Source organism: Acomys russatus, chromosome 24, assembly GCF_903995435.1.
Source record: "Acomys russatus chromosome 24, mAcoRus1.1, whole genome shotgun sequence".
NCBI classification, from domain to species: Eukaryota; Metazoa; Chordata; class Mammalia; order Rodentia; family Muridae; genus Acomys; species Acomys russatus.
In genome coordinates this window covers 12,852,588-12,876,028 of record NC_067160.1, presented here as the reverse complement: position 1 = coordinate 12,876,028, position 23,441 = coordinate 12,852,588, and the positions used below count along the sequence as shown (strand labels likewise).

Sequence of the window (23,441 nt, the reverse complement as noted above, 5' to 3'; positions counted from 1 at the left end):
AGATTTTAAAATATATTAGTGGGATGAAATTCTATGTTTTCCATAATGTACATAAAGTACATAAGTCCATAAGTACAAAAAAAATGTTTCCCTGAATAAAATCTGACCTCAAACTATAATTAAAAAATAAAAACAAGGGGCTGGGCATGACGGTGCACGCCTTTAATCCCAGCACTTGGGAGCCAGAGGTAGGTGGATTGCTGTGAGTTCGAGGCCAGCCTGGTCTACAAAGCGAGTCCAGGACAGCCAAGGATACACAGAGAAACTCTGTCTCAAAGCAAAACAAAAACAAAAAACCAAACCAAACCAAACCAAACAAAAAACTCAATTAGAATTGTCTTTATTTATTTTTTGGTTTTTCAAGACAGGGTTTCTCTTTGTAACCCTGGCTATCCTGGAATTCTGTAGACCAAGCTGGCCTTGAACTTACAGTGATCTGCCTCTCCGAGTGCTGGGATTACAGGTGTCTGCCACCACACCTGGCTACAACTAGAAATCTTAAAAGAATAAATGAATCAGAAAGAATACTTTAAATAACAACGAATATTTTGTAATATATTTGTAACAGTCATGTTTAAAGAAAACACTGGCAATGACAGATCAAATGAGAATACTAAAAAGCTGTTATTTATTTCACTACTGTTCTTCAACAAAACAAGCTATTCTGTCTGAATGTTAGGTTCTAGACAGACATCAGCTCTCAAACACCGGGAGGCTGATTTACCAGTAAGAAAATATAGAGTTGGGCGTAGTGGCACACGCCTTTAATCCTAGCACTTGGGAGGGAGAGGCAGGAGGATTGCTGTGAGTTCGAGGCCAGCCTGGTTTACAAAGTGAATCCAAAACAGCCAAGGCTACACAGAGAAACCCTGTCTTGAAAAAACAAAAACAAAACAAAACAAAACACCACAGGAGAGAGTGACTCAACATGGAGTGATAAAGGAGTATTAATCTGCAGAGCCACAGAAGTGGCCAAAGTCTATCTTTAGGCAGTACAAAGAGATATCAGTATAAATTAGGTAATTATAATTTGTGTATATAAAATATCTTTGCAATGAATTATACCTGCACTTATGTCTAGCTCTAGCAGCTCAGGGGAGAAAATGACCAAAATAATCAAACAGTAGGAAGACACACGTGCTGCCCTCAAAGAACTTCCAGCTTCTAAAGGACATCAGACATCTGAAGAGTCAACCCCTCTCCCTCTCCATGTGCCTGAGTACAAGTGTGTGTGGAAGGCAGGGAACATTTTTTAGGAGTTGGCACTCTCCTTCCAACTTGTGAAAACAGAGTGTCCTTTCTTGTTTGTTATATGTACTAGCTGGCTTGTGAGCTTCCAGATGGTTCTCCTGCCTCTTTCTATAGAGGCTTAACAACTGCATCCTACTTTTTAAATGTAGATCCAGGGACAGCACTCAGGCTGCCAGGTTTGAACAGCACAGGTGCTGCTGCTCAGCTGTCTTGTAAGCCCAGCAACCCAATTCTTCACAAAGTTCCCTGCCTATGTTCATACATATATTCAATAAGCGTTCCCTCCATTTACGATTACACAGATAATACCATTTTAATTGTATATGCTCATATTTAGAGGATATGAATTCATGCTAATAAGATCATGAATATATGTATTACAAGTGCATTGTGATTTTTTTTTCAATCAGGTTTCATATTATTTAGCAACCAGGGTGGTCAATACTCAGTCTGCCCACACTGAGGGTTTCCTAGGGTGTGGTACAGAACTTTCAGTACTGCCACTCTAACCTAAAAGATTTGTAGTGAATAAGTTTCATTAAATATTTAAAAATTTTTTAGCTGGTAGTACAGCTTACCACCACTGATTCTGTGTGCTGCATTCAGAGTATGAAATTTGTTGCTTCAAAACTGATTTGCCTAATCTCTACTGGTACCTTGACTAGTGACAGAAATCAGATTTATTCCCAAATTTAAAATAGAATTTTAAGATGAACATGGTGGCATATGCCTTAAGTCTTAGCATTTGGGAGGCAGAGGCAGGTGGATTTCTAAGCTGGAGGCTAGCCTGGTCTACAGAGTGAGTTACAGGGAAGCCAGGGCTAAACAGAAAATCCCCATATCAAAAACAAAACAAAACCTCAATAAATAAAAAAGAAATTTAAATTCTTAACTAATTATCTAAATGACTAATTTAACTACCTTCCAAACAAAAACCTCTATTTCTTGCATTTTTTTACAAGTGAAGAGAAAGTCTGCTTACTGAGAACTTCTGAATGTAGGTTTTCAGCCATTATACTCAACAACACACGCCCCGGCAGTTCTATATGCTTAATATTATATAAAACAATAATTAATGGTTTGTATATGTTGCCTATATAATTAAAATAGTTGGGATTATCTAAAGATTTTAAAACTGTAGATTATCTTTTAGATTATTTTTAATTACATACAATGTAACAGTTAATTTCCTCCTAATTTTACAAAACCATTCATTTACTTCCTTTTAAATTATCAAATCCAAGGCAGCTTTCTTGTTGAATAAAATCATGTATGCATAACGCTGAACTCAGGAGCGACTATAGGAGATTAAGTTGTTAAGTCAGATGGGAACCCTAACCCTCATCTCTACAACAATCGCTGTTAATACAAGTCTCAGACATATTCCTATATGGTTCCAATTTACGCCACAATGTGTTTCACTGTCCTGTCAAAATGACTAGATATCAAATAACAGATTTATATGCTCAAAGCAGACAGAAATCAGTATACTAAATATACATGGCAGTTGAGAGTAGCGATGTCTACTGAATCTTTTAAATTAAAAAATATTGCTCATTTTGATGAAACTGCTTACAACTGACTACAAGTAAAGATGGTAGCCATTAAGTTTTATTGTAAGTACCTGAGGAACTGTTTGCATCCAACACAAACTGTTTCCTTCTTTTAAATTACTGACATTGGCAAATTAAAATGAAGTGGATACATATGGTTGAAACAGTCTTCACATTTACAAATATCCTGAAATATCACTAAATCATAAAAACAAAAGGCCACAGGCTATGTATTATGAATGTTGCCTAATGTAGCCCCAGCTCTGTTACTTGTTACAAATTTGTGTGTGAAGGACAAAATTGGCCATTTACTCGGGAGTAACAGCTGGTTCCAACACTGTGCATCTTGTCAAGAAGGACATCAGAGAGAGGAACATGCACAATTCACCTCTACAGAGCTGGGAAACACTACAGAGGGGAAAACACTTAGAAGGAAATTTATAAGCAAATAATTTCAATACAGTTCTGTTTTAGCATTTTCATGACTAACATGACAGTACCATGTGAAAGCTCACAACCACACAGATACTGTCCAGTGCAGACATTATCTAAAAAACAACAACAGGATATGATACTATAAATGGCTAGGATATACTTTGATGAAGATAGTTGATTAAAAAATTCTAATCAGAGCCAGGCGTGGTGGCGCACGCCTTTAATCCCAGCACTCAGGAGGCAGAGGCAGGTGGATCTCTGTGAGTTCGAGGCCAGCCTGGTCTACAAAGTCAGTTCAGGACAGCCAAGGCTACACAGAGAAACCCTATCTTGAAACAAACAAACAAACAAACAAAGAACCTCATCATTACTAAAGGTGTGTGTGTGTGTGTGTGTGTGTGTGTGTGTGTGTGTGTGTGTATGTGTGTAGAGCAGGAAAGGAAAAACTATTTGGCTTTGTTAATTCAGGTCGAAGTGTGCAACCCTGTGAAGATAAATGATCACTGACAGCAAACAGCGATCCACACTAATGCCTAGAAAAGCTAGAAAGAGCAAAACTTTTCTTCCCACCCCAGATTATAATAATGCAAAAAAATCTGATATTTAATCTTAAGTACTAGAACTGCAACTTGCCTCCCTCCTACCCCCCCCCACCCCACCCCGTTAGCCCTGCTCACTCAGCAGTCTGTCACTGTGTAGCCTACAGCTGTAGGTAATGGAACATTACTCACTGTGATAGCCAGACTTCTTCTGCATGGCGGTCACAGGGCAATCTTTATGAGCCAGAAGAAGCTGTTTCAGCTGTGCCACTTCGTTTCTCAGCAGGGTGACTTCGCTCTGGAGAGCAAACAACTCATATGGCCTTACCAGCATTATATTAAACAGATTTGCTATTTAAAGAAAGTAATGCTTGGCCTAAGGTGTAACTGGATCTCTCTCTCTGGTAGCACTGTAAGGGACATACGCTGTTTAAATAAATTTAATCACTATAGATCAGTTTTATGTTTCAGCATTTGTATAAAAGTTTTTAGTTTAAAAAACTACAATTATATGAACACCGTAACTGGGTAGCCTTGTTATATGCTCTTTTGATTACTTGAAAACTTGAAAATGTCAACAATTAGAATGAATTTTCACTGATTCCATTCACTTTTTAAAAATGAAAAATTCATCCTGGAAATGCAATTAATAAGAAAGCTTATAGAAACAAAGAAATTACATTTAAGATTACATTTACATTAAATTATATTTAAGAATTATTTAAGGCTGGGCGGCGGTGGTGCACACCTTTAATCCCAGAACTTGGGAGGCAGAGGCAGGAGGATCGCTGTGAGTTCGAGGCCAGCCTGGTCTACAAGGTGAGCTCAGGACAGTCCAGGTTAAACAGAGAAACCCTGCCTCAAATAAATAAATAAATAAATAAATAATAATAAATAAATAAATAGAGACATGGAAGGGGTATATTTTGGGTTTGGAGGGAGGAAAGGGGAAAGAGAAATGTAAATAAATTATAATCTCAAAAAATTTAAAAGATTTTATTAAAAACAACAAAAAGATACATTTAAATCACTGTTAACATGAATATCTGAAAATGTAAGTAATAAATATTCTAATAGCAAAGAATAGTTTTGTGGTCTATACATAAATTAGTATGTATGTTTTGTTTTATTTAAAAGAGAAAATTAATTTTAAGAAATTATGGAAATTTCTGAGTAAATTCATTTGTTAGAATAGTAATAATATTTCTTACTGATTATTAGTACATATTTGGAGTTCATGTTGTTTAGTATAAATCTTTTTTTTCCCCTCCAGACATAGTAAGTCTTAATTAGTCTTTTTTATTAATTACTAAAGTTAGATAAGTTTTGTAAAAGATAATCTATTTGCCCTAAAATAGCCGAATCAATATGCAAAATGCAATAAAGGCATTTAAGGATGCTGTTCTCACATATGAAAACTTGTTATAAAATATATTTTGGGTACTGTATAGGATGGTGAAAAGCAGTTTTCTAAGCCTTTAAAGAATTCTATTTGTGGCACCTTTACCGATCCATTCAGGAAGCAGGTGTCACTTTTACTGTCAGCTGTGTTTCTATAGGAAGACTCTCCTAACCCTGTAAATGGGTAACTCAACAGGCTGATTAACCACGTGTTCACAACACCAGCTACTTCGAAAGCCGAGGCAGGAAGATCTTGAGCTTGAAGCAAGTCTGGGAAATTTAGCTCCCTAAGCTAAAGTTCCAAAATAATTAAGGCAACACTAGTGGTAGTGAGGCCCTGATCTCAATTTCTAATTCCACTGCTTAAAAAAAAAAAAAAAAAAAAAAAAAAAAAAAAAAAAAAAAAAAAAAAGGGACATATTAATAAACAACTACAATATATTAAAATTAAATTCTAGTTAATTGTTGGTGCAAAAGATACTTTTGGAGAATAGTCATAATACCAAAAGCGGAAAAAAAAAAAAAAAAAAGAATAAAAGGAGCTGGGCATGGTGGCACACTCCTTTAATCCCAGCACTCTGGAGGCAGAGGCAGAGGCAGAGGCAGAGGCAGAGGCAGAGGCAGGCAGATCGCTGTGAGTTCAAGGCCAGCCTGGTCTACAAAGTGAGTTCAGGACAGCCAAGGCTACACAGAGAAACCCTGTCTCGGGGGGGTGGGGGTGGGAAAGGAAGGAAGAGGAAGGAGAGAGGGAAGAAGAGAGGGAAGGAAACACAGTTGGTACTACCTGGTACTTTTATTGGAAATCTTACCAAAGACTTCGATGGGGAAAGAAGCCTTAAAATCTTTATATCACATGAGGTCCTAAGAAATGTATTTGAGGTATATGGGCAGGGCAATACGAAATAATTTGTCTGCCACTGGTCAAATTATAGCTGTTCTGTGGATTATTAGAATCCTTCAGTTTCGAAAACTGTCTATTTGGCACCTTTCACAAGCATTATATTGAGTTAAAATAAAAAAAAGACAAGAAGGAAAAAAACAAAACAAAAACAAAAACCCAGAAAGAAAATTATAATCCAAAGAAGAAATGTAAAAACTGCCACTGAAACAACTTTAAGGTTAATATAAAACAACAACAACTCTACAAAACCCCCTAAATAATGGTATTTTTAAATTTTGTGAACTTTGTAAAGTTCAAGCAAGGTAATTATGGTGTTTGTATGCCACACAAATAACATTTACATGTAAATTTTCTCATTGTGCCAGTGTTGAAAGTTCGGTATTATTTCATGTCAGCATTCACAAGGATTAGGAAACTACGGTGTATTAGAGTCCACATATATGCGGTACACACCATGTCCTGACGGAAAAACTGTGCTCCTGGCCAGGTGGTGGTGGAGCACACCTTTAACCCCAGAAGGCAGAGGCAGGTGGATCTCTGAGTTCAAAACCAGCCTGGTCTACATAGTTCCAGGACAGCCAGGGCTACACAGAGAAAGTCTGTCTTGACCCCACAACACACCACAACATACACACCCAAACAAAACAAAACAGACAAACGAACAACAACAACAAAAAAACCCAAAACACTGTTCCTAACTAATAGAAGTAAACGTATTTACGCCCCATACCTGCAACTGGCCGTTTAGTGAGCTCAAGTCTTCTGCTTTCTTTTCTAAGGACTGAACCCAGACTTTCCTTTTTTGTCGGCATCTTGAAGCTGCTGCTCTATTTCGTTCTAGAAACTTCCTCCTTTTCTCGTCAGGATCTTCATTAGCTGCTCTTCTTCGACGGCCACTTGTATTTTGGGTCTGTGGAGTTGTGTGAGCTGGAGAAGCCTGTGACAACATGCAGATAAACTTGTCACCTGAGTGTATAGTGAGTAAATTAACATGGGCAAGACACAGCATGAAGGGGAGTACTGCTAAGTTTATGCGGTAACCCTTCATGACATCAGCACTCTGGAACACCACGAGAACCACCCGGTGGATGATTCCCTTTTAAATAATCAAGGTATGTGATAGTGACATGCTCAGTGTGAACATCTTCCTTAAGGTATGTGTATTTTTTACTGTCTTGTTAAAAGAATTCTGCTATATTCATAGATCGATGCCTTGTTCAGCCATCATCAAAGATGCTTCTTCCTGTCACAGATGAGAACAAATACAGAAACCCACAACCAGACAATAAAAAAAAATATGTGGCCGGGCGTTGTGGCGCGCACCTTTAATCCCAGCACTGGGGAGGCAGAGGCAGGTGGATCCCTGTGAGTTCGAGGCCAGCCTGGTCTACAAAATGAGTCCAGGACAGCCAAGGCTACACAGAGAAACCCTGTCTCAAAAAACCAAAGGGGGGGGGGGGGGAAGTATGTGTATTTTGTTAAACTAATTTTACAAATGTTCCTTTTTAAACAGATTTTATATCATTCAAGTCTTTTATAACTACTTTTTTCCAATTCTATTATTTTGAAATTATTTTTACAATAATAGTTCTTTTTCAGGTAAGGAGAACCCACAGAAGTCCTGATGTTCACTAATGAACCAGCTTGATTCTCTTTGTTCAGTCCAGGGCATAAGTCAGACTGTGAGGTGTATATTACTATCCAATGTTAGGCACTCTCAGTCTTAAAAATCCCAAATGGTACCACAGAATATGGCAGTTTGGTAGACAAATAAAGAAACAAAACTTCTGGAAATGATGCCGAGGAAAGAACTTCTGACTACCAGCATGTGACCCAAAAGATAATCTTGAAAAATTATTTTACCCACTATTAAGTATATTTAAAAATGTCATGACCAGATAAAATGTGTATTTACAAACCTAAGCTCAAGATGGGCTCTGTAGACAAATCATCAAAGTATTTCTTACCCTTAAGATATAAAATAACCATTTAACCCTTTTGTACAAACAACTAGTTTGTACAGCACTAGGACTGGATATGGGCTCAGTAGAACGGAAGTTATTTAGCTTGTTTGAAGTACTGGATTCAATTTTTATCAACACGAAACAAGTATCAAATCAAGATGGTTTATCTCTACTACAGTCACAAGCTTACAGACTGTAGCATATAAAGCAGTCACATCAGTCACACTGCATTTTCCTTTTTAAGGGTGTCCAGAGTGGGGAATGATGAGTGCAGCACGCATACCGGAGTTTCTGTAGTGGAGGTGGCTGGCTGCTGCAAGGACTGTGGGCGAGAGTCTTCTGACTGAGTCCTGACCAATCCACTGCCATGGCCTTTTACAGCATCACCGTTGGTAACTGGAGGGTGCTGCTGGGTCAAAGCAGCTTTTAATCTCTGAAATGCAAACACCATCTTAAAAAACGGTTCCCATGTTACATGCAGATCTAACTCCCAGCATACTCTTTGAGTAACCTAAATGTTGACAGTGTCTGTCTGTCAAGGAACACATGAATACGTTTGGCTTCACAATTGCTTTTATTTATTTTACTTCAGTGGAGTACAGTACACATCAGTGTGATGAGGTGGGACTATGGAAACCTTCTCCAACACTGTCTGGTACAAACGTAGGATGTGATACTTTGTTGTACTGTTGAGAAGACCTAAATAATGAAAACACAGTATCTGAACACAGCCCACCTTGTTCAACTACAGAAGTGCAGCGTTAACTGTCTCTATGGTTTCACCTACCTGCTCCGACCCTATGCCCATACCCTTTATCAGGATTTGCCCAAATTCTAACAATTAATTCTCTTCTTTTTAGGTTTGGATCTATTTGATCTGTTTTCAGATTTTTAGTATTTACCAGGATGATAACCTGATGTTCTACTTTTAAATGTATTTTTACTTACTTTTGTGTGTATGTACACGTCATGCACTCAGAGGACAACTTTTGGAACCAGCTCTCTCCTTCCACCATGGATTCTAGAGTTGAAAACACTTTGAACTGAGGGGCCTTCATAGCGATCTGATGTTGCACTTTTTAGGCTACTATGAGAATCTGTCATATTGAATAACTTAAAATTTAAATCTATGGTCCTTCCTCTCCCTAGTATGAAAGACCACCTCCCCACCTTTTAGGATTTACTTAGTTTCTGTGTATGTGTGAGTGTCTGTCTGTATGTATGTACATAGTGTTGTGTACCTGGTACCCATGAAGGACAGAAGAGGGCACTGGATCCTATGGAATGCAGTTACAAGTGGCAGATTGTGAGCCATCATGTGGGTGATGTAAACCAATCCAGGTCCTCTGGAAGATCTACTTTATTTTGCTAATAACTGAATTAGACTTCATGACAGATCCAGTATTTGAGTGATGCCTTAGATATTATTGATACATTTGTTTATAACGCACAACTTGAGCTGGGCTTGGCAGTATATTCCTTTAATCCTATCATTGGGGAGAAGAGAAAGTTAAATCTTTGAGTTCAAGGCCAGCCTATTCTTCACTGGGGGTTCCAGGTCAGCCAGCGCTACAGCCAAACTCCCACTCTCTCATCAGTCATACACACACACCAAGGACAAGGAAAAAGATTGAATGAATGAACATTGAATTACGTTTACCCTATAACTGGTTGCATGTAATCATTTTATCTACCAACCAAATAAATTCTTTAAGAGCAGAGGTTGTCTTATTTATTTCTCTGTATTTTTTTTTTTTTAAAGCAACCAGTTCATTGATTAATAGAAACATGCTTAATGAGGGGACTTCAGTGACTAAAAGACCTGAAGCCATTATCACTGACATTATTCTTAGTAACCGAGTCAGAGATATTTTTATTACCCACCCATCCACCCATCCGTTCATCCATCCACCCCTCCACCTACCCACTCACCCATGCAAGTACTACAAAATGAACCCAGGGCTTTGTGGATGACACGCAACCATTCTGTCACTGAGCCACACCTCGGCCTGCACACTTTCTTAAGAGACTTAGGTATGCATCTGAAGAAGAGTTATCTATCCACGTGTGGATTCTTGGTGTTGAAGAGTCATGTTGTAGTTGATCTAGGGCTTTCCAAAACTGCGAGATGTAAATGGAACCGTGTGGAATGTTAAATGTTACACAGGTCACTGGCAGCCATTACTCACTGCTTTCTCTGAGGATCGAAGCATAGTTTAGTTTATACAAATTTTATTTTCCAAATGTACTTGGGGATCGTCTGAAACGCTGATGTGACCCAACCATCTTATACATGAATGATGTGCAAGACCACAGAATCCAGGTGTGATCACTGGTTCCTTCTTTTCCCCTTTTAAGCCATTTAGAGTAACAATATTAGTACCAAACACACAAAAATAAGACTAATAACAGACAGGATAATGCTGAATGGATTAAAACAAATTAGATGACTAAGCAAATTAGTTACTGATTAGAATCAGGAAGATGTAGGAAATGTTGAAGAACTGAAGGCAGAAAGATAAGAGCCGTAATATAGCATTGTAGGTCATGTCATAAAAACAGAACAGAGGAGAGTTTGGGGGGATGGTCAATCTTCAGATTTATGTCTTTCATCATCAGAATGTTAGACATCAAAATACAAAGATTACCACCTAATCTATACTGGAGCTTCATTTCTAGATATATATAAGATGTATAATGTTGAGGTTGAGCTTAGCAAAATTTCTGTCGGCAAAACACCGTAGAATTTAAAAGCATTTAGTTTTATAGTCAATAGCTTAACTCAGAATTAATGAAATACAGTAACTACACACAGGGGAGTCTGAAGCACATAAACGTCACTCTCCTGAACAGTAGTTAGTAGGGCAAGTTACTGCCACACAGAGCACTTACAGCAGCATCAGTGCTCACCCATATCACCCCTGACTGCCCTAGGGTACACAGTGCTCATCCAGTGAGGAAGCACTGATGTTTGCTCCATGCTGTTACATTGATTACAATGGGTCTGACTTATAAAGTGTGCCACTGGGTATAAACTACAAGAAAGGGACTTAAGGGTTAATTAACATGGCTCTAAATCACTAATTCTTAAAAGTACACAAAGGTATATGTAAGCTTTAAAAAAAAAAAAGACTAGATTAAGTAGGATGATCAGAGTAGTCAGTAAACCTTCACACACTGACATAAGGATATCTATAAGGCTGAACACTTAAAATTAAATAAGATTTAAAGGGTCTATAATCTCCAACATGTGCAATAAAAACAGGATATAGTTTTATTTTGAAGGTAAAAGTATTCATTGTCTCAAAGAATAAAACATATTTCTAAGACGCAAACAAATGTGTTTGTGTCTAGAGTTAATTTTTCATGATATAAGTTTCAACTGCTATATTGAAAGTTTTTTTTTCTTAGAGACAGATTATGCCAATTAATTAAAGGACAAATAGTTTGTTGTACTGACCCATCTGATACACTCATTTTTCAGAAGTGTTTGCTTTAAAAAAATTGTTATTTATGTTCTATGTCTATGCAGCACCTGAAAATAAATGTTATCCCATCTGTCAGAACTCGGTGGGAACACACTACTCCATCACAGTTCAAAGAAGAAGATAATGTGTTCTAGGAGCAATTTATGAACAAGTCGGATTCATATTTCATATGTGGCACAGAAGCTCGTCAGAGTGATAACCCTCCTTCTCCTGGGTGGTATCCTACCATCTGCTGCTGTATTACTTATCTTTATTTTGCAACTAATTAACAGCATAATCTTCTAAATTCAGCAAGTTAATTATCATTATTGTGGTCTTTGCAGTATCATCAGTCCTCATGAAGTCTTGTCTTCCTACCCCTAGAGAACCCATGAAAATGAAGTCGGCAGGGAGAGGGTCTGTTTTTTTGGTGTGGGCTCATTAGGTGTTTGCTGATTAGCTCGGCATGCAGAGACAGGTCAGAAGAATTCTGCTGAACATGAGGTTCCATGCAGGGCCCAGCTAAGTTAATGTAGGTTTCTGAACATTTGCCAAGATGCCCTCTGTCAGCTTTTAGTAGAAACCCCCTGCAGAAAAACTACTGGCTACCCACTGTGTGCAAAGATTTCCTTGGTTTGTCACACAAGTCTTAAAGAAATCACTCTGGAGGAACTCACTTTACTGAACCTGAAACAGAACGCTAAGGTGATTAACATCTTGCTCAAAGGAGCGTTTTTTTTTTTTTTTTCCTTTTAAAATTGTAAACATTCAGAAGTTACATTATTAAAAGAGTAATATAAAAATTAAGACAGCCAAGGCTAACATAGAGAGACCCTGTCTCGAAAAACCAAAAAAAAAAAAAAAAAAAAAAAAAAATTTAAATATGTACTTAATGAGAAATCCCTTAAGCCTAAATTTCATGAAACCTAGTGTAATTTTGTAGAAATTCACAGATCTTGGGAATTCTTTTATAGTGGTAAAAAGTACTAGATAAACTTCAATATTTGTGAGTTTTTACTTATTTCTGTATCACGTTTTTAGTTTTCCAAAGACCTGAAAATTCCTTTAAAAAAATTTTTAAGCTTAAGTTGCAAATTTCAGTAGGAAAACAAATGATCTGAATTTTGTATTTGTAGCAAACACAAACACATATTATCTACCTGTAAACAGTGGTTATCGGAAAATTAGAAAATTAAAGCATACGTGGCCATCTTTAAATTCAAAGTCAAATTTCTCAACTGTAGTTTATATGGATCTCAATCCTGTTATTGCTCTTTAACCATTTTTAGTTGGAATTTAACATCATGTCAGCAGAACTGAAACTGCTCACTATACAGAATCAGACTGCGGTACAAGTTCTTGACAGACATGTAACTCAAACAGGATGCTTTAAGAAGCTCAGATAGTGGCTGGACAGACGGCTCAGCAGGCAAGAGCACTGGCTACTCTTCTGAAGGACCAGAATTCAGTTCCCACCACCTACATAGTTGACTCACAATGGTCTGTACCTCTAGTTCCAGAAGACCCTATATCTTCTACTCTCTTTGGGCACTGCACACATGGTACATAATCTCTTATGCAGGCAAAACATATATACATATAAAACATAAATAAATCTTAAAAGAAGTTTCAGAGCCAGGCATGTGGAGTATACTTTTAACCCCAGCACCTAGAAGGCAGAGGCAGGTGGATCTCTGAGTACAAGGCCAGCCTGGTCCAAAAAGTGAGTTCCATGACAGGTAGGGCTACACAGAGGAAGAAACCCTATCTCAAAAAAAAAAAAAAAAAAAAAAAGACGTTCAGATGGTTTAAAGCCAGTGTCAGTGTCATTACTATACTAAGACTTTTGGAGTTTTGGTCTCTTAAGAAAACAAACAAACAAACAAACAAACAAACAAACCCACAGAAGTATTATAAGAATACATTTTTGTTTTAATCCCAAGTGTGGGGATTTCGGGCTGCTTCACTGTAGGTGACTATGATTTGACTTGAGCTCTGGTAGAAGCGTGATTTTGCTAGCTGCAGATATAGTTTCTGTGACGGATGATGTTTGAAATTCTGGAGACTTTTCAGAGGGTATGTGAATGATAGGGCCCCAAGAGGCAGGATGTGCTGCTGCTTGGATGCTTTTGGTCATAGTAGTATGCAAAGAAAGAGAAGAAATTAGATACCCTAACTGTGAAGACCAAACTTGACGCCCTTATCAGCGGGAAGTAGTCTAACAAAAATGTTGCCCACTTTCCCTTCTTTTTTTTCTCTCCTATTAGTGCTAGGGGGTTGAGTGGGTGGAAAAAGAGTGGAGAAGGGTAGAAGAAAGAAAAACCCACAAAGTAGCAAAGTCTGGTACCAACTTCCAAACAACAAAGCAAAATCCAACTACAGAAGTGAAAGGGAAATTAAATTTAAGTAGGAGCTACAGATAGGTAGAGTAAGGATCACTTAGAGCATTACATAGATCTAGGCATGTGAGTGGCAGCTCACACATTTGAAAAGCACAGTTCAGTCTCTGATGCAGGAAATCATTTATTTACAATTAAGATGCTTCTGTATACTCTAACAGGAACCCCCCCTCTCCCCGCTTCTTTCTTGATAGACTTGATAAATTGCCCAGTTTGCCTTGAACTTACAATCCTTTCAGACTTAGCCTGTCAGTTCTGGGGTTAAAGGCCACCATGTTTGGCTACTCTTGGATCTTAGGTTAAAATGTTTAGACCTACAGACTGATTCAGTTGTATGATTTTATTATAAGCATTAAGATAGCTTTAAGCTTGTAAATGACAGATATTAGGATATTTTAAGAAAATCAAGACTTACTATGTTGAGCAGCTATCAGAGAATTGAAGAAAGTTTCTTAGACAACTAAGAAAAGATACATTGAGTTTATAGAAGAAGTATAACATGTTTCAGATGAATTATATCTTAAGCTTTTAAAAAGCAGTCATTACATAATTGTGCTTAGAAGTTACTTTGAGAACTTTCAGAATTGTTTTCAAACTTGTAACTTTAATAAATGTAAACTGTTTTATTGTATTTTAGTGCAAACTGTTTTTTTAAAAGATTTATTTATTATATATACAGTGTTCTGCCTGCATACGCACTTGCATGCATTATAGACAGTTATGAGCCACCATGTGGTTGCTGGGAATTGAACTCAGGATCTTTGGAAAAGCAGCCAGTACTCTTAACCTCTGAGCCATCTCTCTAGCCCCTGTAGATTGTTTTAAAAAGTAGTCTCCAAATAGTATTTGTGCGTAAAAGTCATCATGAGCCTGGCAGTGATGGTGCACGCCTTTAATCCCAGCACTTGGGAGGCAAAGGTAGGCAAATCTCTGTGAGTTTCAGTCCATCCTGGTCTACAGAGTGAGCTCCAGGACAGCCAAGACTACAAAGAGAAATCCTGTCTTGAAAAACCAAAACCAAGCAAACAAATATAAAAATAGTCATTATGAATGGCATCAATATAACAAAACAATGAAACCCAAATACCTCATTCATAGGATAAAAGCCTAGTGCTCTGGGTGTTCTAGTAGACAGAACTCTTGGCTCTCACGATGACTAGAAATATATGGTATCACCTTGCTTGATGAATGTCTTAGCACATATTTGTTAAATAAATAATAAAGGACAGAAATAGCTCTAAACTAAATGCCTGAAGATCACCATAGATGGCATGTTTTCACAACATGATTAGAAATTGGTAAGAAACAAGATGAGGGTCTCTGAATATTTGAAAACTATATAATACGTTTCTAAATAGCCCACTTGCCAAAGAAACCATAGGGAAATTAGAAGCTGCATCATGAGGAAAATGTAGGGTATCAGAGCTGGTGAATACAAGAACATTTATAACTATAAATGCCTATAGTAAAAAGTAAAAAAACAAAAACAGTTCAATGACATAGGCTTCTACTTGAAGAAGTTAAAAGATTAGGAGAAAGAAAAATTTAAAATGAAGAATACACCTATAGCCTTAAGAAATATGAAAGGTAGCTGAGCATGGTAGCTCACACCTATAATCCCAGTCCATGGGAGGCCAAAGCCAGGTAGACTGCTTCAAATTTGAAGTCAACTTGAGTTTTAGGCCAGACTGGGTTACAGGGTTAGAACTTGTGTCAAACATTCAAGCTATAGATTGAAAAAAACCAAGAACCCAAATTAAACAAAAACTTTTCTAAATGGATGGGATGCAGTTCAGCTGACAGAGTATTTGCCTCACATGGACAATGTTCTGGGCTTGATTCCTGGCACTATATAATAAGCACATGCCTATAATTCTAGTACTTAGGTGGTGGAGGCAGAAGGATTAGAAACTCAAGGTCAAACTTAACTACACTCTAAGTTTGAGGCCAGCCTGGCTACATAAAAAAAAGAAAAGGTTGGCTGGCACAGTTGTGCATGCTTGTAATCCCAGCACTTGGGGGGCAGAGAGGCAAAAGGATCTCTGTGAGTTCAAGGCTAGCCTGGTGTACAAAGTGAGTGCAGGACAGCCAAGGCTACATAGAGAACCCTGTCTCAGGAGTGGTGGTGGAGGTGTATCTGACTCAGCAATTGTGTTCTTCAAGAAAATACCAACAATCCTGTCCACAGAGACACACAAGAACATCTGTGATAGCTAGGACTGTTCAATGTAGCTCGGAGGCAATGATCTCGCTGAACACCTGTGAAGTCCTAGAGTCAGCCTCTATCACTGCAGGGACCTTACTAGACAAAGCAACAACATGTACACAATGGCTTTACTCACAATAGCTCAACACTGGACAGTAAGTGTCTATTACTAAGAAAATAGACAAAAACTGTAGTACACTCACACAAAGTAATACTACTTTGCAATAAAATTAAATAAGTTACAATATACTCCTCAACATCGATCAATCTCAGACATACGCTGAGCTACACACAAAACAGTACATGAGTCTATTTATACTAAACTAGAATTTATGGTGCCAAACCACAAAACAGAGATAATTAACTAGAAAACTTTCTGGATGTGTTAATGGTCTATATGATAATAACAGCATATATTACAAGAACAGACATATTTACCAGAAAGCTGTAGTTAAAAGTGGCTCATTTAAATACATGTAAAATTGACATTAAAACCTATGAAACAATTAAATGGACATTAAGTACATGGTACTTTCTATTACTTTTATATATCTTGCATTTATAAAAAACATTTCCATCATTACAAACTTAAAAGCCAGGCTGGAGACATGGCTAAGCAATTAAGAGCAAACACTGCTTTCCCAGAAGACCCAAATTAATTGATTCCCAGCACCCGCATTAGGTGGCTCACAAGCATCTGTAACTCTGGCTCCAGGGGATCTGGTGCCTCTGACCTCCACAGGCACCTGCACTCATGTGCACATATCCATAAATACACATAGACAGAAATATACATACAATCACCAACAAAATAAATACTGAAAATAAATTAAAGCAGGAGCAGTGGGGAAAGACACTAACAGAATGGCTCAGTGGTCAAGTGCTTGCGTGTGCCTGTAAGTCCAGGGCTGAGGCTGTGGAGACAGGTGGATGCCAGGGGCTTGCTGGTTAGCCAGTCTAGCTCAACACTGAGCTGATCAAGGTGTGGAGAGACACAGGACACCCTCTCTGGCTCCACACATGCATGCACAGGTGCATACATCCACTTACATGTGAGAGCACACTCGCAAAATTTAAAAGCAATGTTTGTTTTTTATTTGATCAAAATTAAGAAAAGCATATTTGCTGGATGCAGTGGCACATGCCAGTAATCCCAGCACTCAGGGAGGCAGAGGCAGGTGGATCTCTGTGAGTTCAAGGCCAGCCTGGTCTACAAAGCCAGTCCAGACGGGGCAAGGTTACACTGAGAAACCTTGTGTTGAAAAAACAAACAAACAAAGGGAAAAAAGGCAAAGCATATTTATTCCTCCAGCTAAAACTCTAATAAGAAATTTAATTGGATTGTTAAATTTAAGTAGGTCATTCTTACTCCCCTAGTTTTCAACTAATGATTTCATGTTAACTTTAACAGTCGCTAGAATTATGATTCTTATAGTCAAAAGAATTTCCTTTAGTGTCTGTTCCTCTTGGGTCAGTTTGTAGGATAAAAGCTGCCCTAATTATGTGAAAGTATGTCCAGGCACACTTACCACAACAGGCCCTTCCCTCTCACCCCTAGGCTACTCAGCTTTGATTTTCTGCATGCATGGCAAGTTAAGCTCATTTCCCCTAGACACACCATATTTAATAGGAAACATGTAACAGACACATCCCCAATGAAGGTCTTCTGTCATTAAGGAAAAAGAGATTCAACTCAGTATTTTAACAGGATTGACCTGAAATGTACTGAAAATGTGAAAACTTTCCCCTTTAGCTTTTGTATTCTTTTCTCAACACAATCAATAACTAGATCATTTATGAACCTCAAACACTCTTTATCCAGGTGATATATAAGTTTTACACAAGTTATTATGTGCAAATTTCAGAATATTTGAGTGAATACACAGCAGTTAAAAAATCTAAGGTGCATCACAAGTAACATTCTTATGTGTCCAAATTTGTGTTACTATAGTGCCTACAAAAAACTGAAGCAAATAAGAATCTAGCAATCCTAATCTATTTTTACTAAGATACATTAATTGATATTAGTGAAAATTATCATTGCATCATTAATAGACCACAGAGGTTCTATTATACTGATTTTGATAAATCAGAAATTTCATGGCTCTGTCAAGAAAATTAAGACAGTTTATGGGATATGAATTAAGAAAAATTCTAGGAATGAAAAGTTAACCCTTTTACTTTACAGTTAAGAAAATTGAATCTCAGAAAAATTAAAGCCAAGCTGGGCCTAGTAGTGCAGACCCCTAATCCTGGTACTATAGAAGCTGAGGCAAGAGGATCCCAAGTTCAAAGTCTATATAGGCAATGGTGTGAGGTCAAAGGCTAGCCTGGGCAACTTAGTGAAGCCCTGTCTCAAAATAAAGCAAAAAATAGGGGGTTAAGATGTAGCTCAGTTGCAGAGTGCTTGCCTAGCCTATATGAAGGGAAAGATGCAAACAATGGTGAATACAGAGTCAGGATTAAAATAAAAACTTATTCCTGAATCTTAGTCTATAGCTCATCTTTTTATTATTTTTTAATTATATTTTATTTATTTATTTTTATTTTATATGTACTGGTTTTTGTCTGGATGCATGTCTGTGTGAAGGTGTCAGATCCCCTGGATCTGGAGCCAGCTGTGAGACACCATGTGGGTTCGGAGAGCAGAACCTGGGTCCTCTGAAAGAACAGTTAGTGCTTTTAACCACTGACCCATCTTTCAAGCCCCCAAAGCTCTTTTTTTTTTTAACAATAAAAATACTTTAATGTTGAAAGCACAAAAGAAAAATACAACTTTCCTTTTAATCACATGCAATGTTTTCTAACTGATACACAATTTGGAGAAGCTTTGCTTAACTGTTTAGCACAGCTTTCAGAGCTTCTACTTAATTTCAGCTGTAGTATTCAGAGCCTCCACTAGGAGGAGTTTAAGGCATAGTCCAAACCAGACAGATCACAAGCAACAAAACCCACAATTTTATCCCTTCATTCTTTATATTAAAGCGCCATTAGCCAGTTAACTATACTAATGGAAGCTTTTCTTCTTTAATATTCCTGGTTCTTCTATAGTGTAGTACAGTCCACAACTTTATAAAATGCTGGCCTTAATGAGAAAAAAAAAATTAAGAGACTCAATAAATGTTAAGACAAACAAAACAAAACCAAGCCGCCGCCCCCCCCCTTACCATTTTTGCTTCTGACTGCACTGGCTGAGGGGAGGAAGGGCCTGGGATTCCTGGAACACTAGGCACCATGGTGACTGGCCGAACAAGCTGTGCAAAAAATATTGGAAATAACTTCAACTCAGTATTTACAAAACAAGATGTACGTTTTTTTTCCCCCACTATACATGATTATAATTTATGCCTTTGGGTTTAGAAAATTATAAACTTTAACTACAGCTGATTATATGTTTGCACTGAATTCTGATGAACTATGCCACTAGATTTATTTTTCAAAAGTTATCAACTTCTCTGAAATGCTAATCTCCATATTTTAGCCTTTCTCAAAGGGCTGTAATTCCCCCTCCCAATCTCTTGTGAGCTCGAGGTTACCATGGTATACAAATTGAGTCCAGAATAGCCAAGGCTACACAGAGAAATGCTGTCTTGAAAACCAAGGGGGGAGGGAGGGAGGGAGGGAGGGAGGGAAGAAGAGAGAGAGAGAGAGAGAGAGAGAGAGAGAGAGAGAGAGAGAGAGAGAGAGAGAGAGAACACAAACCTTATAACTGAATCCTCACTAAGTCTTTTATGTATTTTGAGTAACAAGGTTCTATTTAAAGAAGACAAAATATTTTGGAATTGCCTCAATGAATGAGCTGACAATTTAGATGACTTAACAATCCCAGCACTCAAGTTCAAAGCCAGGCTGTCTACATAGTTCCAGACCAGCCAGTGCAACACTGTGGGATCCTGCTTCAAAAGAGGAAGGAAAGAAGGAAGGAAGGTAGGTACAAAGATAGCTAGGTTGGAAGGTTTTAAAATAAAGTTAATACTTAATGTGCTATTAATATTGCGGAGAAGCATATCCAAACCACAAATTTTAGGTTACTACAAGTAGGCTTTTAAAAAGTAAAGGATTATACCACATGAAGCAACACTATGTATCCATGTAATAACAGAATAAAAAACTTTTTACATGTATTTATTTTGCATATATGTTCCCACATGCATGACATGGCACACATATGGAGGTCAAAGGACAATTTGCTGGAGTTGGTTCTCTCCTTCCACCATGTGGGACGTGGGGATTGGACCACAGGTTGTCAAACGTGGGGTTCAGTGTCTTTATCCACTGAGTCATCTCACCAGCCCCAGAAAAAAGGAAACCATTTAATTATATGAGTGACTAAGACTTGAAGTACTCTTTATGGGAAATTTAAGAAAGATTCAAAACATGTTATATCACAAATAATTTAAGGAAAATAAAAATAGTATGTTTTAGAGGACATTGTGCCAGACATCTAATAGTGCTTTTCAGGATGAAAATGTAAAATGTTGAAGACTAATTTGAAAGTATGCTATTTGTGAAATACGAGGATAGGAAAAATAGAAAAATTTCACCATTTCAAATACTGTGCTTCTAAATAAAGATTTAATTTTTTCAGTTATGTGGATGTGTGTTTACCTGTGTGTGGGCATGTGCACTGTGTGCAGGTACCCACAGAGGCCAAAGGTGTCAGACCCTCTAGAGCTGGAGTTATATACAGTCACTGTGAACCACCCAAGATGGGCGCCAGCAAGTGAGCGCAGGCCTTCTGCAAGGGCACTACTACACGTTCTGAATTACACATCTCCAACAATGTTTTTAAATGTTCATTAGACAAATCTGTGCATTTAATGTGTCCCTCATACAACCTCTATTGGATTTTTTTTTTTTTTTTTTTTTTTTTTGGTAAAAAAGTAGCCCAGGCTGGCCTCAAATTTATTATATAGCTGAGGCTATCTTTGAACTTCTGACCCTATTTCTGCCTATTAAGTACTGGGATTACTGGCATTGTCATCAGGTCTAAATAAGAATGTTTAGACCTTAACATGCTTGGGTCACCAAAGGATTTGGTTACTTCATGTAATCATAAGAGGCAAGTGTGTTCTTATGAAGACTTTTATAAGTATAAACACCATAGCTCTTTGAAAGCATTCCAACACAAATATCTTAAAATAAGAAATTGGAAATATTTAAATTCCATAAATCTAGTCAAACTGAAATGAGCAAGAAAAAGCACAAAAAATAAAAAATACAGAAAATAAGTGTGTGGTAGGAAATGGGAAAATGTTTTCTATCCATTTATGTTTGTCTAGGGTAATATAGTTGATTAGAGGTATCGATGAATAAATATTACTCCCCATTAATAAGCATTTGGATAAATTCCATTTAGTAAGCCAATCAAGCAGTTCAACTGTATGTTCTGGTTGTTTTACCAAGACCAATTTTGACACAAAGACTTAAATGGTCTAACTCTCCAACTTACTGGGACTGCAGCTGGAACATGCACATTAGAACTTGTAATTGATGCAGGAATAGCAACGGGCATGGTTTGTCCATTAGGAAGATGTAATAGAAGAGGAAATGGGCCTGGTACAGGACTAAGAAAAACAAAACAAGGGAAAAATGTAAAGATCTATACCAACCACCTCTGGAAAATAACAGTCTTTTCCTTCCTATTACTTAAAAATCAGTTTTCTAACCTCCAAAAGGCAAATTCCAAAACCTAGGTATTTCTAATTGCATCTTAAATGCATAAACATGTATGAGTGTTAAACAACAACAACAACAACAACAACAAAAAAACCCCAAAAAACCAAAACCACCACCACAACAACCTGGGGGGAAAAATCGTTGGATTTCCAATTTATGAAAAGAGAAAAATTCTCATTAGAAAGGTCTTGGGAGTTACTTTAAAGAAATGAGATGTCATCTTGAAATGGAATAACTTTATGTTTTGTGTCAACCAGCATAAAAATAAGACCATCTTAACTTATAGTCTATGTTCATTTAAGCTAAGATTTAGATATTTATTTTTCCAATGTGTTAGATAATATTATTTTTAAAAGATTATTAAGTTTCCAAAACAGACACACACACACAGACACACACACACACACACACACACAGACACACACACACACTCAAGTAATTAAATATCCTAGGAAAACCATAGTAAGAAAACCCTAACAACTCAAGAGCAGTCAGTGGCTGACTGGAATCACTTACACAATTGGCCTGTTAGAGGATGGTGCCTGGGTGATTACAGTACTTGAGGTTGGTGAAGGTACTGCTTGTTGAATAATGACACTTGAGTCAGAACTTGTGAGCAGCACATTGGGAACCTGTAATGATGCTGGACGAACGATAGCTGATGTGGGCTGTGCAGTTTGTGCCAATGGTACTTCCTATTTAAGTTTAAGATAAATAAAGGGTAGTATTTAAAATTGCAAGTTAATTCATGTACCTCAGTGAACAGAATGCAACACATTTCTGAAAGCAACAACTAGAAAATACTTAATGCCCCTCCAAGTAAATGAATATCTAAAGTTAATTGAAAATATCTAAGATGCAACTGTAAAGTTCAATGCAATTCTCAAAATTAAAAAACAAACAAAAAACCAAAAAACAAATGTATGTTTTTGGTTAAGTATGCTTTTCTATGAATCTAAAATAAATAAGGCTGGGCTACTTAGCAATGAGTCTGTGAAATTTTCAGTAAGAAATAGAAATATAATTCACTGTCAGTAAGCAGAAAACAAAATCCAGAAAGCATTGCCCTATCCTATCTGCTTGTTGTACTGCATAAGCAAGAAACTGATCCAGCAAAGGAGTGTTATGATTTAAACAAGTTTGATGTTTGGAAAGGTTTTAAGGGCTGGGCATGGTGGTGAAAACCAAAAAAGAAAGAAAAAAGAAAGAAAGAAAAGAAAAGAAAAGAAAAGGAAGAAGGGTTTTAAGATGCAGTGCTAACATACGTCTTTAATCACAGCACTCAGGGGGCAGAAGCAGGTGAATCTCTGAGTTCAAGGCCAGCCTGGTCTATATAGTCAGTTCCATGCCAGTAAGGGGTATACAGAGAAACCCTGTCTCAAGAAACCAAACAAAATAAAACAAAAAAGGGGGGAAATTTGTTCCCCCAAGACAAGGTTTCTCTGTGTAGCTTTGGCTGTCCTGGACTTGATTTGTAGACCAGCCTGGCCTTGAACTCACAGCAACTCTCCGGCCTCTGTCTCCTGGACTGCTGGGATTATAAGCATGAGCCATTGCATCCAGCTTTTTTGGGGGGGTGGTGGTGGTGGTGGTGGTGATAGAATAGTTTAAGATGTTTTAAATTAAAAGAAAAGTTTGCTAATCTC

At 37.5% G+C, this 23,441-nt stretch overlaps 1 protein-coding gene across 3 annotated transcripts in view; it reads right to left on the bottom strand.

The window, feature by feature from the left end:
• Nucleotides 1-23,441, bottom strand: part of Atf2 (activating transcription factor 2) — an 84,195-nt gene that overhangs the window by 4,597 nt on the left and 56,157 nt on the right. For 2 of the 3 annotated variants that reach the window (XM_051167030.1, XM_051167031.1), the window contains 6 exons: nucleotides 22,312-22,490; nucleotides 21,569-21,683; nucleotides 19,284-19,370; nucleotides 8,328-8,477; nucleotides 6,811-7,017; nucleotides 3,971-4,076 (listed from right to left, as the gene is read on the bottom strand). In XM_051167030.1, the coding sequence (XP_051022987.1) occupies nucleotides 3,971-4,076; nucleotides 6,811-7,017; nucleotides 8,328-8,477; nucleotides 19,284-19,370; nucleotides 21,569-21,683; nucleotides 22,312-22,490 (844 nt within the window). The remainder of the gene's footprint in view (nucleotides 1-3,970; nucleotides 4,077-6,810; nucleotides 7,018-8,327; nucleotides 8,478-19,283; nucleotides 19,371-21,568; nucleotides 21,684-22,311; nucleotides 22,491-23,441) is intronic. The other variant, XM_051167032.1, reaches the window with a different exon arrangement.